Source organism: Halichondria panicea, chromosome 13 (assembly GCF_963675165.1).
Source record: "Halichondria panicea chromosome 13, odHalPani1.1, whole genome shotgun sequence".
Classification (NCBI taxonomy): Eukaryota; Metazoa; Porifera; class Demospongiae; order Suberitida; family Halichondriidae; genus Halichondria; species Halichondria panicea.
Window position 1 is genome coordinate 155,282 of NC_087389.1, and position 15,226 is coordinate 170,507.

Here is a 15,226-nt window from a genome sequence, read left to right on the forward strand (position 1 = left end):
TTAACCTATTAACTCGAGCTAGCTCTACGTCTACTATACTAAACAAAGTCTCTAAGATGAGCTCCAACACTGATTCCAGAGGTGTACGGAGAGGTGATTGCAATTGCCCTCAATGTGACTGTGACCAGTATGATGGAGGAACTGAAGGAATGAAATGCAATTACTGTGGTCACCCTCCTGGAAAGCATGTGAACATGAACACAGGCATTGCTTCTTTGGCACCAACAACTACTTCGTTCTTACCATCTAGCTCTTTCCATTCTACTATGGTTATGGATGATACCAAGTTCCCTAGTACCCAGAGTCAACCTTGTTTTGATCTCAACACGGGCGTAGATGTACAAGATGGTTACAGCCCCCAATTTACTGACCACTCTGCACCCGATCAATCGACTATGTCGATGTCACCTCAAAGAGCTGTGCAATCACCACCGAGTCAATTTGATATTATGTCTTCCATATTACGAAGTCCCTTCAAGCGGCCACGACCAACTACTGCTCCCCCACCAGCATTACGTTCACCTGCACCTCAGCTAGCCCTAGCCCGTATGTTACTCTAATAATTTTATATAAAATTAATGATTAAATTATATTCCTATGCTTACAGTTCCACTTGACCAGCATTGTAAGCTCAGTGGATGCTCCAGGTGGTCGTGTACATGACTGTTGTGGGAGAAGACATGCGACAGAGTATGCCAAACAAAATTGTAAAGTTCTCATGCTGTAACAGTACTTGTCATACTCTTTAGACATACTTCTATAGGTGAAATTACATCCGAGTTGCAATGCAAGACTCCTGGATGCTATAAACAGAGGTACCCAAATGGCCAAGGAGGACATTTTGATTACTGTGCCAAATATTGTCGTGACAGTGGAGGCAAACCACAAGGGTCAATGCTTGCTTCAGGTAAGAGCTACTAAATGTGTACATGTTATAATACTATAAATTTATAGCTTCAATGCCGGACATGGCTCTGACAGGCGGATATGGTATCTGTCAGTTCCCTCAGTGTGCAAGACCCAAGTACTGTGATCCTGCCAATGGGAGGGTGCATGACTTCTGTAGGAGATCCCATGCTTACCAAGCCAGAGTGCAAGGTACTTATTGCTGTGATGTAGACTTATTATTATGTAGCTCTTGGGTATTTCCCAGGTGATTCCCCAAGTGATTCTCCAAAATGATAGTGGCCATTGTTATTAATGTGTCATGCTTTTGTTATTCATACTTCTCAGGAATCACCACTAGCACTGCTGTGAATATCAGAGTAGCCACTGCACAAGAGCTCTCCACAATTGCAGGGAAGTTCAAGCAGTCATGGGCTAGTGCAAAGGGGGCCTGTCCACCAGTTTCATTTGTCTACATCATCAGTAACTCACAACTCACACAAAGATGGACCACGTACAGAAATGGGTTACAGAAGAAGGACGTTGAAGAGTACTACCATGGTACTAAACTGACATGCAACATTACAGCGACTTCAACTCTGTGCAACGATCAACATTGTGGTGCATGTGGTATCTCAAACACTGGACTGGATCGAAGATGCATTCAAAAGAACATCAAGTTTCAGAGGTTTGGTCATGGCTTTTACCTCGCTCCTAATTCATCAAAATGCCATGACTACACCCAAGGATGCTCCTCGTATAGAGCTATGCTGTTGTTTGATGTTTGTCCCGGAAATAAATCCAACCTCAAGAAAGACGATGCAAAATTAAAAGCACCACCTCAAGGATTTGATTCTGTTTATGGACGGAAAGGAGTCCGCTTGAACTATGTTATGGTTAGAACATGGGCATGAGGTATCTATGTGTTATAGTGTCCCAAAGCTCGAGGGCTTTAGCCCGAGGGATGAGGGACACTATAACCATAGATACCGAATGCACATGTTCTAACTGATTTAGATCCCAAAACCTATTGGCTACTAGAAATGCACTAGCTTAGCAACAGTCAACCTATATAAACAGCCAACCTAGCAACTGCATCATTATTCTTTTGAAAACTAATATCTGAAGTTGGCATCTCTGTGTCTCTACTAAGTCTCTATTCAAGTCAACCCTGTTCCTCCACCTCAGTTTGATGGACAAAATTATAGTCCTAGCTAGCTCCACCCACAAAACAGAAACAACCAGCTCCTCCCCCAGTTTTGCAGCAAACAAGCCCAGCACACTTCCCAAGAAACGAGCGGCTCGTACTACTCTCACAAAGCGAAAGGAAGACACCTAAGCTATAATTTGCAGCAAACAAGCCCAGCAAACGAGCGGCTCCTATACTACTCTTGAAAAAAGCGAAAGGAACTTTAGGAAGAAGCCAAAGCTAGAATCCCAGCACTTCCATACATCCAGCTCCTCCCCCATGCAGCCTTGCAGCAAAAAAGCACAGCACACTGCCCAAAAAACGAGCGTCTCCTACTACTCTCGAACAAAGCCAAAAAAAAGAAACTAGAGCTTCTCTCTTTCATTCTAGTTCTGTTATTATATTGCATCTAGCTACAATAATTTTTATGTTATTACATGTGTATCTTCTTGTAAATCACAATACAATGTACAATGTTGTAGTTTGTAGCCCAGAGCAATCTATAGTACCCGGTACTATAGCTCATAGTTCCCTGCTAAATACACTCAAATGGGATCTAAGAAGAAATAGTAGTGTACAACGCTGATGCTGCCCTTCCAAAATGTATTATTGTGTACCAAAAAGACAGTATAGGGAAAATAGCAACAGGATAGCACTTTTCATTTTTTCAGTAGCATAGCGTAATACAGTAGAAGTTTTTTCTATACAAAAACATTGTGTGAGCTGTATTATACATTGTCCTCCAAAATGCACTCATGCTAATAGCTAAGACTTCATCTAGCTAAGAGTTCATCTGTGATTGCATAAAGCACTGGTCACACCAGCCCTTCCCTGGGTTAGCTTGTTTCACTCGACACTTGGAGCACATCTTGCCACCAGCTGTCGCTGGCATGGACTGAGTAGAAGGGCCCAGGGGCATAGATCCACCAGAATGGGAGATAGGCAAACTATCATATGGTAGCATCGGAGGGCCTTGTCCTTGCATTTTAGAGTAGTAGCTCATGGCCCCACGTTTATCAGTAGAGGAAGGCCCACTGGAAATAGCAGATGATCCTGGTGGCTGTCTGTAAGCCCTTGGAGAGCTGCTGCCTTGTTGAGCTGCATGATTAGAATAAGTAGCAAGATTATAAAAAATAAAACCCACACCTGTCTTCGTGGCAGCAACCTTCTGTTGGTGAAAGGATGATTGAAGTTCATTGAACTTCTTAGCACATGTCCTGCTACAGAAATCGTGGATCTTGTCACCTTCTCTTCGTTTTGGAAAAGTACATCCAGGACATTTACAAGTTCCATAAGTTACTAGCTGAAGAGGTTGTTCATGAGCGTCATATCTTGGTTCGAACCCGGAGGCGCCCTGGGCCTGGGACATCATCTGACCAGACGTCACGGGTGCACCCGGTTGCTGAGGACGAGGCTTGCGTACTGCGAGTGAAACAAAGAACTACGTTAGAAAAACGTAGATAGCTGGTGATAGATTTACATACAGAAATGATATAGAAACACATACGGACATGTCACATACGATGACAACCATAGCTAGCTAGCTATACGTATATACATACGTTTATCAGCTCCAGCGTGCGTATGAGCAGGGCAGCCACAGTATTCACAGTCAGTGTAGCTGTTTGGATCCTCAGACTGGTACTTTTTGCACTCGTCTTTGTCACATTTACTGCAAGCTCCCAGTGCTATGATCCTGACATGCTCTCCTGGTGTATGGTTGCAGTACTCACAACGCAACTGTCCAGGCTGTGTGGGTGAAGTACGGTACTCTTTACACTCACAAGTGTTGCATTTGCCCCGCTGAACTCCTTGGATGTCCTTCATTATTCTGTCAGTATAACATGGATAGTAGAAAGAGTATAAGAATCTCGAGATGATTGTGATTAGGCCACTCCAAGTGATACTCTGGTTTCTGGTCCACCGCCCGCATCAGATTTTATTCTTGGATTTCTATGGATTTCTATCCCATTATTTCTACTACGCATGCGCATAATGGTCACGTGTGGTACAAAATAGTGTGATAATGATATTCATTTGCAAAATAATGAGATTCATAAGGTGAAATTGATAATGACATAATGAGAAAACCCGCCCGCCCGCATGCAATTAGAAAAACTTCAGGACCAGAAACCAGAGTGTCACTTGGAGTGGCCTTACATGTACATACGTATAATTATAGTGGCTTCAAGGGAATCCCGAGGGGAATCCCAGAGGAGGTAAGACATCCGCGTGTCAAAGGAAACGAATCCCCAAAAGATAGTACACACCTTCTTTTTAGAGGGATCATATCCAATTGGCCAAGTGTAATTACATTAATTAAAAAATCACTAAAATCACTAAAATCATTTTGCAATCTTTTCCACACCATCTAACTCATACACAACAATAAACTGAGGCATAACAGCAGCTACATCAAACACCACTATCTCATCATAGTTCAGAGAGCCTCCAGCAACACCATGCACTGAATTGTATTCTTCTGGAGGACCAGTGAGAGTCGTGCTGTCTTGACGAATCTCGTACTTTGCACCACACGCCACCAAACACAGCAACTGAGCACGTACTTTATGGAGCGGATTGCCTTGAGTGTAGTCGTGACATTTTGAAGAATTAGGAGCGAGGTAGATTCCTTTACCAAATCGCTGAAATCGAGGAATATTGCTACCAATGCGATGGGAATCAAATCCATTGGAAGATATTCCACATATTCCACAGCCTCTGTCTTGACAACAATCATCACGCTCTAGTAAATTGCACGTTAGTTTAGTTCCATGGAAAAACAGATCGGAGTTTGTAGCCTTCTGGTCGCCTTGCTTGATTCGATCACTGTACTCGTGAAATGATTTTGTCAGCTGCTTGTTCTGTACAGCATATATCGCCAATGGCACGGGAGGGGTGGGACATTTGGGAGTGATTTTCACCCATTCTTTCTTGAAGTGCTCCAATATGTCTTTGTGCGTTTGTTGCTCCGAGTCTAGTCGCTTGAGCATGCTTGACTCTTGAACTACTGCAGGAAAGTAAAGGAAAGTAAAATACTGTAACTTCCAAACATTTACCTAACTTAAGCTTCACCGAACACTTACCTGTTCCCTTTCTTTGTGCTTGGTAGCACTCTGTACAGAGCTTGAAAGGATGGTTTCTTTCCTTCTCCCCACACTCATAACACAGCTTGTGGTCTAGTTTACAGGACCTGCACAGAAAGTCTCCTTGAAGACGAGGATGGGAGTCACATTGAAAGCAGAGTTTGTCCTCAGCCATCTTGTGTGTGTACTATTGTGTGTAGGGGAATTCCCAGGGGAACTCCCGTTACATCCACTGCAAAACACCACACCTCACTGCAATGTCTAGCTCTTGCTAAGCTGCAAGCTCAATTAACTTTTGCAATGGCAACAAGATCACTCACTGGTAAGCTGGTTAAACAACTGCCTGCTGCTGCTATTATATTTTTGTTTGCATATTAGCTTGCTGCCTAGGCCTTTTAAAATCATCATGAGCTGAAACCTTGACAACTAGACCATTCACCATCCCTTTTGCCCAGGTACAGTATGCAGGTACCCAGGCTGCTTCAAGCCAGGATACAAGGAGCCCAGTGGCTACACACACAACTTCTGTGGACGAACACATGCTGAGATGTACAGGTCAATTCCTCTCGCTTCCCCAACCCCCACCACCTCGGCATTCTCATACTCAAGTAAGTTTGCAAAACAATGATTTTCTATTACTTTTACTTGTTGTGTCTTCTCTTGCAGGACCGGCTAAGTCAGCACAAACAACAAAAAGTGCTCTGAAACCATTGAAGGCACTTCAAAAATATGTATCACCATCGTCAAACGAGATAAAGTTCTACAACAGTTATGACCCCTTCTACGAGTTTACAAACTTTTATCCAACATTTATGACAATTGATGGAAGTTCTTGGCCTTCTTCTGAACACTACTTTCAAGCTCAAAAATTTGTCGGTACTCCATATGTAGAGAAAATAAGAAAAATGTCTTCGGCTAGAGAAACGTTCCAGTTTTCGAGGAACCCAGCCGTATCTCGATGGCGAAGGTCGGATTGGGACCAAGTGAAAGATGACATCATGCTGAAAGCTCTAAGATGCAAGTTTGGGCAATCAGACAGACTGCGTTCTCTTCTTTTTGGCACAGGAGACAAGAAACTCATTGAGCACACAGAGAATGATTCTTACTGGGGAGACGGTGGAGGAAAAGGAAAAGGCTTGAACAAACTCGGCGAACTGCTCATGAAAGTACGAAGAGAGCTCAAAGAAATGGAAAAAATAAAAAGCCCTTTGAAAAGAAGCAACTCATTTTCAATTTCTAGCACAAAATCATCAAAACCGAAGTACACAGATGATATGAACGCTTTGGGACGCACTTCTCCATTGTTATCTCGTCGCTTGTCAGGATCACAGAACTCTTTACACACACCAAGCAGCACCACCTACAGAGTAGGCTACTCCTCTCCTTCACTGGCAAGCAGGCCTAGCGGTTTCACTCCTCGCACACAAACCACAAATGGTTCCGGCTATTTGTATACCAAACCAGGCACTGCTAACTACACTCCTAGTCCAAGACAACATACCACTCCTTCTTACAAGCAACGAAGGGGAAATGATTCCACTGGAGTGGCTTCAATTTTTGCACTTTATAAATGAACTTAATTATTATTGATTTACTTCCCTTCCCTTCCAAACTTATTTGATTTTCAATACGTGAAAAAATTGTTATCTCCAATTTCAATTATAAAAATAACAAAATTTTAATTATTATTGTTTATATTTTTCCACCAAACTTGTAATATTGTTTATACTGATCTAACAAAGTCTGACAGCTATCTCTAGTCACTGAGTCCATTGGAGACTTGAGGAAGGCAATATCTCCTTGTGAGGCCAGCTTCATCAAGCTGAACACTCCGGGTAGCATGGCATCCTGTGTGTGTGTGTGTGTGTGTGTGTGTGTGTGTGTGTGTGCGGAGGGAGGGGTGTGGTTAATTACGGGGTGGGTGGGGCAATTAGAACTTATTCTGACTTGAGTGTGGAGGGGTCTTGTGTGTGCTGTCACAATGTATTCATGAAGGATGTACATCACAAACTACAGAGCAGTAGATGATAAACAAGCGTGTTCACACACTGTATATCTACCTTACAAAACACCACTTGCTGAGAAATAAGCTCCATTGATCTAAAAGTGGATTCACAAAACATGGTACTAAAATGAATGCACATCACATTAAGTTACCTGGATACGAAACTGGCACATTGCACTAGCTCCTTGGTACTGGTGAGAGTGTACTTGGTTGCCACCTGTTGCTCCTTCAGATCCTGCCCTGAGGCAACCACCTTGTGTATCAGCTGTGGTCATCAGTCAAGAATAACAACCACCAATGAATACACTTATAAGAATAGCTGTACACATGATGTAATTAAGGAGTGTTATGAGGATATTAATTAAGGCTGTAATGACAGGGGCAGGGGAGCGGGTGATTGTGTTTGAGTGTTACCTACACACAGACATCACCATCTCAGCAATGGCTCCAAGAAGCTCTACTCTCCTGTAGAAAATAAATTCATATTCCGTTATCATAACACCTACTCTGAAAACGAAAGCAAACATACAACACCGTAGTCACATTACTTACTGAATATTCAAAGAGTTTACGTCAAGTAGTGAGCACATCTGAAGAGCAGCCATTACTGATTGACTATCAAGACCAACCTACGTGCATATAATTATAATTATATACGTTAACAAAATAATCCATGATACCACTTGTACACCTCATCGTCTCTAACGCATACCTGAGTGGGGAGAGAGACTAGAACAGCCACCAGCTGTACCAGACCAGTTGCTAGCGGTGCCGAGGCTAAGAGAGCGTGTGCAGCAGACCGGCACAGTACCACAACCTACGAAAACAACACTAAATGTTTGGTGTGGCTAATACTCGTTCACCTTGCTGAAGTGCTTCCTGAGTCCTTCTCTGCTAGACTGCTTTAGTTTAGAGTCCAAGATGAGCTTCCAGCTCGCACAGAAGACACACACAGACACTGGGTCACTGCAATCCTGGACAACAATAATTTATAAAACACATAATAATAATCATAAACAAAAATGTTAATTTAAAATAAAAATTTTTTTAACACACCATTTCAGAAAGTTCTTCCAAAATTTGAGACAGCTCCTCTCGATCCACCATGCACAGAACCACCCTCGTCACCATGGTAACTTTCTCGTACACCATCCTGAGCACCTGGTCGCTTTTACTGCTGCTATGAGATGCTTGGTCCCTTCTCGTGAGATAGTCTAGTGGATTGAGTCGTGGAGATCGTGCGAGGGATAATCTAAACAGTAAAGTGAGGGAAGAGTGAAGTCTTGTCCATGCTTTACGAATGTTTGGGACTGTTGGTTCAACATCCTCACACTCAGCAGCTGATTCTTCAGGAGGAACCGAGAGAGCCGTCAAATATATACAGTCAAGAAGAGCATTGAACTAAATTAAACGGAAAAATCGTCATCACAACATTAGCTCGTAAATTGCGTGTGCATTAATTATTATACTGACCACATTTAGTTGTTTCTGAAGATCAGGTGATCTCGACTCCAGTACAGTACCTAGGTCCACTGGACACTCTGCAACACGTTCTAAAGACGCCATGATTGCACTCACCCTACGAATAAAGCATACAGCTTAATAAAAACTTATACCAATTCTAATTACCTTGACGACATAAGCCCAGGCTGACACCGGAGTACAGCTGCCAGTGAGGAAATCAGGAGGGGGTGGTCCGGTAGTAATCTGTCAGGGGTTCCCCCCTCAATCAGCGACACAACAACTTCACAGATTTGCTCCAGATTTGGGCGTGGTCTTTTTAAGGAGGGGTCAGTCAGTTGGCAGTGCTGCGGTGCAAACAACATAATATTATTGTGTACTTTATATACTTGTACATACAACACTTTAGGACGTTCGCAACCCAAGTTATGGCCTCTCAAAGTTAGCTCTGAAAACAGGCCTGATTTAGAAAAAACACCCACTTATAGCCCACGCTTTATTTCCAGAAATGGACAACCAAAATGAAGTACTGATCTAAGCACACCAACACTATACAGATAGTACATGTACAGAGTTGCTATAGTAACCCACCTTACAAGCAACGACAACAATACAATGAAGCCACCTCTCAGATAGTGGGGAACTCTTAGTCTCAGCCAACTAGAATGAATGGAGGGGGTGCTTGGAAACAAGAGGTGAGCTGACTCCATTGATATGCTTACCAGGTCTAGTTCTTTGTCAGGGTGACCTCCGACCTTAATTCGTACGTCAATGGCCATTTCCATGGTAATCATCTTTGGGTTATCCCTACATAATCATGAACACAGAGTGTAGTTAATAAACACGAATATGTACATGCAGTATGAAGGTTGTGTAGTCCCTTAACACGATCCACTAATATTGAAGTTACTGGGGTTTCCTCTAGAGAAAGGGTACACAGATATATACCTACCATCACGCTATCCTGACTCCGGTGAGGGTGTACTCAGAGCCGAGGTCTACAGCCACCCAGTTGTATGCACCAGCTGCAGGTATCTTCCAGTAGCTGATGGGATCATCTGTGCATGGAGGTAACACACAACTTGATATGAGTTAATAAAATGAAGGACCCTTTACTATATTACTAGGTAAAGGGTCATCTCATAAACAAACGAAAAACATAGTGACTCAAGGTAAAGGGTCATATTAATAACAAACTCATAGTGACTCACTGTCCAACAGGCAGGTGGGTGGGTGCTGCTTGGTCCATGCACTGCAGTAGTCTGGAGTGGGTTGACACCATTCAGCCTTGTTCTTGAGCAGTGGATATGTGACTGTGCACAACAGAATAGTGCATGGTAGTGACTGTGCACAACAGAATAGTGTATGGTGGTTACTAGGAAGTCTATGATAAATAAATGCACAACACAAGAGAGCTATACAGCTGCTACCCCCACAAGAGAGCTATATAGCTGCTACCCCCACAAGAGCTATACAGCTGCTACCCCCACAAGAGAGCTATACAGCTGCTACCCCCACAAGAGCTATATAGCTGCTACCCCCACAAGAGCTATACAGCTGCTACCCCCACAAGAGCTATACAGCTGCTACCCCCACAAGAGAGCTATACAGCTGCTACCCCCACAAGAGCTATACAGCTGCTACCCCCACAAGAGCTATACAGCTGCTACCCCCACAAGAGAGCTATACAGCTGCTACCCCCACAAGAGAGCTATACAGCTGCTACCCCCACAAGAGCTATACAGCTGCTACCCCCACAAGAGCTATACAGCTGCTACCCCCACAAGAGAGCTATACAGCTGCTACCCCCACAAGAGAGCTATACAGCTGCTACCCCCACAAGAGCTATACAGCTGCTACCCCCACAAGAGAGCTATACAGCTGCTACCCCCACAAGAGAGCTATACAGCTGCTACCCCCACAAGAGAGCTATACAGCTGCTACCCAATATGTTCAGTTGAACGTAGCATATGGACACTTACTGAAAAGATCGGCTGAAACTTTTTCTTTTGGAGAATCATGAGTCTGTTGTGACTGTTTGAAATGTATGCAGACAATATATATGTAATTATATGCAAGACTAAACATTATAAAGCTCATACATTAATGTTAGTCTACTTAGAGAATATTATTTGTTCATTAGTGGACACATAATATATAATTTTAGTGCTCAGAGAAATACTTATTAGTGCCTAAGAAGACAGAGAAGAGAATAATGGTATTCACCTTTGGCACTCTGAGTGGCTTCCCACGCTGTTGAACAAACATGGAAATGAATTCATCCCTCTTGGCCTCAGGATGCTGTTTAGCTATGCTGATGGCCGTCTGTGTGTGGGTGGTGTGGGTGGTGTGTGTGTGGGAGAAATGCAAGGTATAAGTATAAGTGTACATGGTCTAGAATTATATTATATCATGAGAGTGGTTTACTGGTAGCTATAGAGATATACACAGGTGTGTGGGTAGTGTGGTGTGTATGTGTGGGTGGTGGTGTGGTGCGTGTGTGTGTGGGTGGTGTGGTGTGTGTGTGTGTGGGTGTACCTGTCCATTGGAGACTTGTTGGGTCGGGTCTCCTCCAAACTCCAACAACAGCTGTGCCACATTTTTCCTAAGTATTCAGAGGGAGTACAGTACATGACCTAATACGCTAACACATCAAGTCCTTAATTAGATATCAATACACACAAGTCCTTGTAAGGTGATTAGCTGAGCTCACTTGAAGTATCTGATGGCTTCGTGCATGGGAAATGTGCCTGAAAGGAGAGAAATTGTTAATTCTTCACTCATGCTTGACCAATGTTGGTGTAGTCAAGTAAGCAGTACGTATCCAACGATGCTCACCTTTGTTATGATCAAAGATATTTGGGTCCATTCCAGCCTCCAGTAAGATCTCAATGATCTCCTTACGACCTAGAGAGAAAGTGATGAAAGCTAGGGTCAGTCTTAGTATGCAATGACATACTATACAGTCCAAGGATACCATCCAACATCATTAGATATAAATGATTGCTCAGTTTGGGGCTACCTTAATTGTTAGAAACAAAGAAGTAGTTGTTTGGTGAATGCATTGTAGACTAACCACTCTTTGCTGCCTCGATGATGGGTTTGGTCTGCTTGAGTGTACGAACATCAGCATCAATCAGCAGTGGCACTGCATCTGCCATTGTAATGTGTGTGTGTGTATGTAAAAGAATCAGTATAATAATTATGTTAGGAATATCAGTAAGCCCCTCAACAAAAGAAACAACACCTGAATGCTGAAGGCTAAACCAATAACAATCTTCGATCATACTGACAACTCACCTATCTTGTTGAATCTAACGGCAAGGTCAAAGGGCGAATCTCCGGCCATGTTAGTGACGAGCACGTTGCAGTTATGTTGCAGAAGCTTGTTGATGGTGAAGGTCTTACCAGGAGGGCAGTACTGACAGGTATAGTGCAGGGGAGTGTTCCCTTCACGATTGGCTATTTCTGCCTATAGAGAGAGATTAGTGTTAATGGACACTAATATCAAGTATTCCCATGACACTATCAAGGACCACTACACCACCATAAGGGTACCACACTGTCATTGCAAGTACAATGTATGAAATCACTTGAGATAAGTTTTGGAGCATCTCAGAAGCTCTGTACGTATGTCTTCCATCCACACTTACCAGAGCTCCGTTAGCCAGTAGTAGGTCAACAATGTCTGAGCGATTGTGCCAGGCAGCAAAGTGGAGGGCAGTGTTCCTAATAGTAACAGGGAGGAGTGAACATTAAAAGACAGTCATTAATTTGTCGTTATGAGGTAGGGACACAATTAAAAGTTGGCAATATCTCGAATTGGTAGTATCAGTTTATGGTGCTCTAACACGGCAGTCACTATAAGAGGTGTGTGTAGGGTTGTATGCTAGGTGTATGTAACTGGCAGCTAGCACACAACTACACACTGGCTTAGGCTCACACTGGCTTAGGCTCACACTGGCTTAGGCTCACACTGGTACTACACACTGGCTTAGGCTCACACTGGTACTGAACGTTGGCTTAGGCTCACACTGGTACTGAACGTTGGCTTAGGCTCACACTGGCAGTATAAATATTGTACGTTACTAACAATAGCTAATAATATTATCCACTTAGCAACCATACCCTTGATTGTCCATGGTGAACAGCTCTGCAGAATACTGCAGGAGAGTGTATACCACGTCCTTGTGTCCATGCAGTACAGCTAGCATGAGTGCAGTGGAGCCAGTGTCATCACGATAGTCCACATTGATGCTAGAGGACTGCTTCTTGTTCTGGATCACCAGAGGAGGGGGAGAGTCGGAGAGACCATCACTCAACTTGTCAGAGGAGAGCAGTTTCTGGAGCTTGGACTGTCCCTTGAGCAGTTGCTGCAGGACAAATATTGATGCATTACATTGTACATGGGTGGCTTTTCCTAACACAGTGATGGAATTGGTTTTACAGTTTATGCAGGTGATATAGATGCATAATCTATACAGGTGCATTTAGTTAGCAGTTAAAATAAGCAGTGAGAGTGTCTTGCAAATGAGCCACTGTTGTTTCAGTATTATCTACCGTTTCACAGACAAATATAAAAATTATCAACCGCTACTTTGCATTTTACGATAGGACAGTGATTAGGCAGTTTTGCTGTTTGATAATTACACCAGTGACATTTACTATATCCAACACACACTGACAAATCTAGATCTAGCTTTATAGTATAGTCATGCAACTTGCTAGAGTATTAGTCTGTGGCCCAGTGCAGTGTGGGTAGAGTATTTTTAGATAGTTTATTGCTAGCTATTCCACTCACCTCCACTTTACTATTGTTTCCAGCTGAAGCTGCCTCTAACAGTTGTGTTTCTTTCCCCATGATTGATAGTATAAAATCTGCTCTAAATCAAGAAGGGCGTGACCATCCATCAGATTATTAGCCTCGATTTTATTCTTTCTTGCGGCCTGGAATGGAGGCTCTTTGTCATCATCTAAGGGATTTCCCCTCAAAAAGCCCCCTACAAGTCAGTTTTCTTTTCGCTGCGTTTTCTTTTTTGCTGTACAGAACATTAACAGAAAACTAAAATGGAACATGTGGAAGCATTTAAGCAGAAAGTACAGGAGCTAGGAATAATTGTATACTTTAAGTCTCTGATTGCCTCTGATCCAGGAGTATGTGTGCAGTGTCACTCTCCCTGTGACTCTGAATTTTGCTCTCCACACTGTGAAATGAAGTATTGGGATGAGTTCAACCATCAGTACACCTACCATTCAGGTATAATGACCTGGGACTCCATTTGGTGCAGTACTAGTCTATTTATCTATTTAATCTACTTGCAGGGAAGACTCCACTGTGCAAATTTCCCAGATGTTTCAAGACTTGCTATGTTGAGAATCACGGTCGTGTTCATGACTATTGCAGCAAATCTCATGCTGGAGAGCACCAAAAGATGAAAGAAGTAGCTCAAAGACAGCAACACACTTCCAGAAACCAGAGGGGCAAGGGTAACTTGTGGAGAGGGGGCCATCAACTAGGAGGCAGAGGTGGAGGTGGAGCAGGGACATCTCAAGCTGGGCGATGTCAGCAAGGTATGTAGCTACTTAATTGTTTTAATTTTTAAGTCACTTTTTCTGCTCCATATATAGGGCATACTCGAGGAGGTACCAACTATTCTCACTGCTCGGATAGTCATGGAACAATCTATTTCTACAATCGTGGCGAACCATACTACGAGTTTACTAACTTCTACAATGGTGCTGCATTCAGTCTCGATGACAGTGAATGGCCTACTACTGAGCACTATTTCCAAGCCCAGAAATTCGTTGGTACACCTTACGTTCGCAAGATTCGGAATGCCTTTGGGCCGCGAGATGCTTTCGAATTGTCCCGCAATCCAGCTATCTCTCGTTGGAGGAGGAGCGATTGGGAAGTTGTCAAGATGGATGTGATGAGAAAGGCTCTTTTCGCTAAGTTTACTTCACACACATTTTTGAAAAATAAGCTTCTTGATACTGGTAAAAGAGAGCTTGTTGAACGATCTCCACATGATAGCTACTGGGGAGACGGTGGTGATGGTACAGGAGAGAACCATCTTGGAAGACTTCTCATGGAACTGAGGGCAAAGCTGCAAGGTGGTCAGTACAAGGATGTGGAACGAGATGGTATGCAAGCAGGAACGAGTTGTGGCGTTCCATCATATAACAAATTGACGAGGAATCCATTACGTGACAACACACAATGTAAAGTAGAAGATGAAGTTGAAGACATGGATTATGAGAATACTGGGTTTCCAACTGGGTCACTGGTGTTACTAGATGATTCGAATGAAAACGCATCTGACTATCCACCGCTTCCAACGCATTTCAATGGGAAACCATTAATACCCTCCCCATCACCTACGCCCCCTACTGGTACTGGTGCTGATGCTGATGCCGTTGGCACTTGAACTAAGGACTGCGTTAGCTATACTGTGTAGCTAGTCTGTATATGTGTGTTGCTGTAAGTTAGTATAGTCATAGATAAACTATGGTACAGTGTATAATTGTACATGTGTACAGTGTTGTTGATTGATAATGCTGATTGAGCAAAATAAACATTTAGGGGATATCCCATTATAA

General features: G+C 43.1%; 8 protein-coding genes across 14 annotated transcripts in view; 5 read left to right on the forward strand and 3 right to left on the reverse strand.

Annotated features, from left to right (window-relative positions):
* LOC135346153 (uncharacterized) overlaps positions 1-15,226 on the forward strand; it is a 37,989-nt gene that overhangs the window by 5,982 nt on the left and 16,781 nt on the right. The window lies entirely within an intron of this gene.
* LOC135346152 (uncharacterized) overlaps positions 1-15,226 on the forward strand; it is a 21,232-nt gene continuing 6,006 nt past the window's right edge. The window contains exon 1 of the mRNA XM_064543673.1: positions 1-546. Within this exon, the coding sequence (XP_064399743.1) occupies positions 57-546 (490 nt within the window). The 5' untranslated portion in view covers positions 1-56. The remainder of the gene's footprint in view (positions 547-15,226) is intronic.
* LOC135346167 (uncharacterized) lies at positions 614-2,572 on the forward strand. Its single transcript, XM_064543704.1, has 4 exons — positions 614-707; positions 764-907; positions 955-1,098; positions 1,234-2,572. Exons 2-4 carry the CDS (start codon positions 895-897, stop codon positions 1,797-1,799), a joined length of 723 nt encoding a protein of 240 aa, XP_064399774.1. The 5' UTR covers positions 614-707; positions 764-894; the 3' UTR covers positions 1,800-2,572.
* Positions 2,720-4,032, reverse strand: LOC135346161 (uncharacterized). Its single transcript, XM_064543695.1, has 3 exons — positions 3,637-4,032; positions 3,221-3,496; positions 2,720-3,172 (listed from the first exon to the last, which is right to left on the reverse strand). The coding sequence occupies exons 1-3, from the start codon at positions 3,899-3,901 to the stop codon at positions 2,856-2,858; spliced, it is 858 nt and encodes a 285-aa protein (XP_064399765.1). The 5' UTR covers positions 3,902-4,032; the 3' UTR covers positions 2,720-2,855.
* LOC135346163 (uncharacterized) lies at positions 4,402-5,364 on the reverse strand. Of its 2 annotated transcripts, none has more exons than XM_064543697.1 (2): positions 5,161-5,364; positions 4,402-5,081 (listed from the first exon to the last, which is right to left on the reverse strand). In XM_064543697.1, exons 1-2 carry the CDS (start codon positions 5,333-5,335, stop codon positions 4,420-4,422), a joined length of 837 nt encoding a protein of 278 aa, XP_064399767.1. In that variant the 5' UTR covers positions 5,336-5,364; the 3' UTR covers positions 4,402-4,419. The 2 variants fall into 2 exon arrangements, with proteins under 2 accessions (XP_064399767.1, XP_064399766.1); XM_064543696.1 differs by having other exon boundaries at positions 4,402-5,084.
* Positions 5,331-7,008, forward strand: LOC135346160 (uncharacterized). 2 transcript variants are annotated; one of them, XM_064543693.1, is made up of 3 exons: positions 5,331-5,482; positions 5,616-5,768; positions 5,827-7,008. In XM_064543693.1, the coding sequence occupies exons 1-3, from the start codon at positions 5,461-5,463 to the stop codon at positions 6,732-6,734; spliced, it is 1,083 nt and encodes a 360-aa protein (XP_064399763.1). In that variant the 5' UTR covers positions 5,331-5,460; the 3' UTR covers positions 6,735-7,008. The 2 variants fall into 2 exon arrangements, with proteins under 2 accessions (XP_064399763.1, XP_064399764.1); XM_064543694.1 differs by having other exon boundaries at positions 5,361-5,482; positions 5,622-5,768.
* Positions 6,788-13,581, reverse strand: LOC135346158 (ankyrin repeat and sterile alpha motif domain-containing protein 1B-like). 4 transcript variants are annotated; one of them, XM_064543687.1, is made up of 15 exons: positions 13,428-13,581; positions 12,755-12,999; positions 12,280-12,355; positions 11,927-12,098; positions 11,703-11,780; positions 11,465-11,533; positions 11,340-11,376; positions 11,165-11,231; positions 10,853-10,951; positions 10,609-10,660; positions 9,838-9,939; positions 9,579-9,684; positions 9,349-9,433; positions 9,218-9,286; positions 8,902-8,973 (listed from the first exon to the last, which is right to left on the reverse strand). In XM_064543687.1, the coding sequence occupies exons 1-12, from the start codon at positions 13,485-13,487 to the stop codon at positions 9,581-9,583; spliced, it is 1,161 nt and encodes a 386-aa protein (XP_064399757.1). In that variant the 5' UTR covers positions 13,488-13,581; the 3' UTR covers positions 8,902-8,973; positions 9,218-9,286; positions 9,349-9,433; positions 9,579-9,580. The 4 variants fall into 4 exon arrangements, with proteins under 4 accessions (XP_064399758.1, XP_064399759.1, XP_064399760.1 ...); XM_064543688.1 differs by lacking the exons at positions 9,579-9,684; positions 9,838-9,939; positions 10,609-10,660; ... (7 more) ...; positions 12,755-12,999; positions 13,428-13,581 and adding exons at positions 6,788-7,008; positions 7,108-7,170; positions 7,221-7,260; ... (5 more) ...; positions 8,222-8,566; positions 8,639-8,744 and having other exon boundaries at positions 8,795-8,973; positions 9,349-9,428; XM_064543689.1 differs by lacking the exons at positions 9,579-9,684; positions 9,838-9,939; positions 10,609-10,660; ... (7 more) ...; positions 12,755-12,999; positions 13,428-13,581 and adding exons at positions 6,788-7,008; positions 7,226-7,260; positions 7,318-7,431; ... (4 more) ...; positions 8,222-8,566; positions 8,639-8,744 and having other exon boundaries at positions 8,795-8,973; positions 9,349-9,428.
* Positions 13,613-15,147, forward strand: LOC135346155 (uncharacterized). Its single transcript, XM_064543679.1, has 3 exons — positions 13,613-13,883; positions 13,949-14,197; positions 14,255-15,147. The coding sequence occupies exons 1-3, from the start codon at positions 13,694-13,696 to the stop codon at positions 15,052-15,054; spliced, it is 1,239 nt and encodes a 412-aa protein (XP_064399749.1). The 5' UTR covers positions 13,613-13,693; the 3' UTR covers positions 15,055-15,147.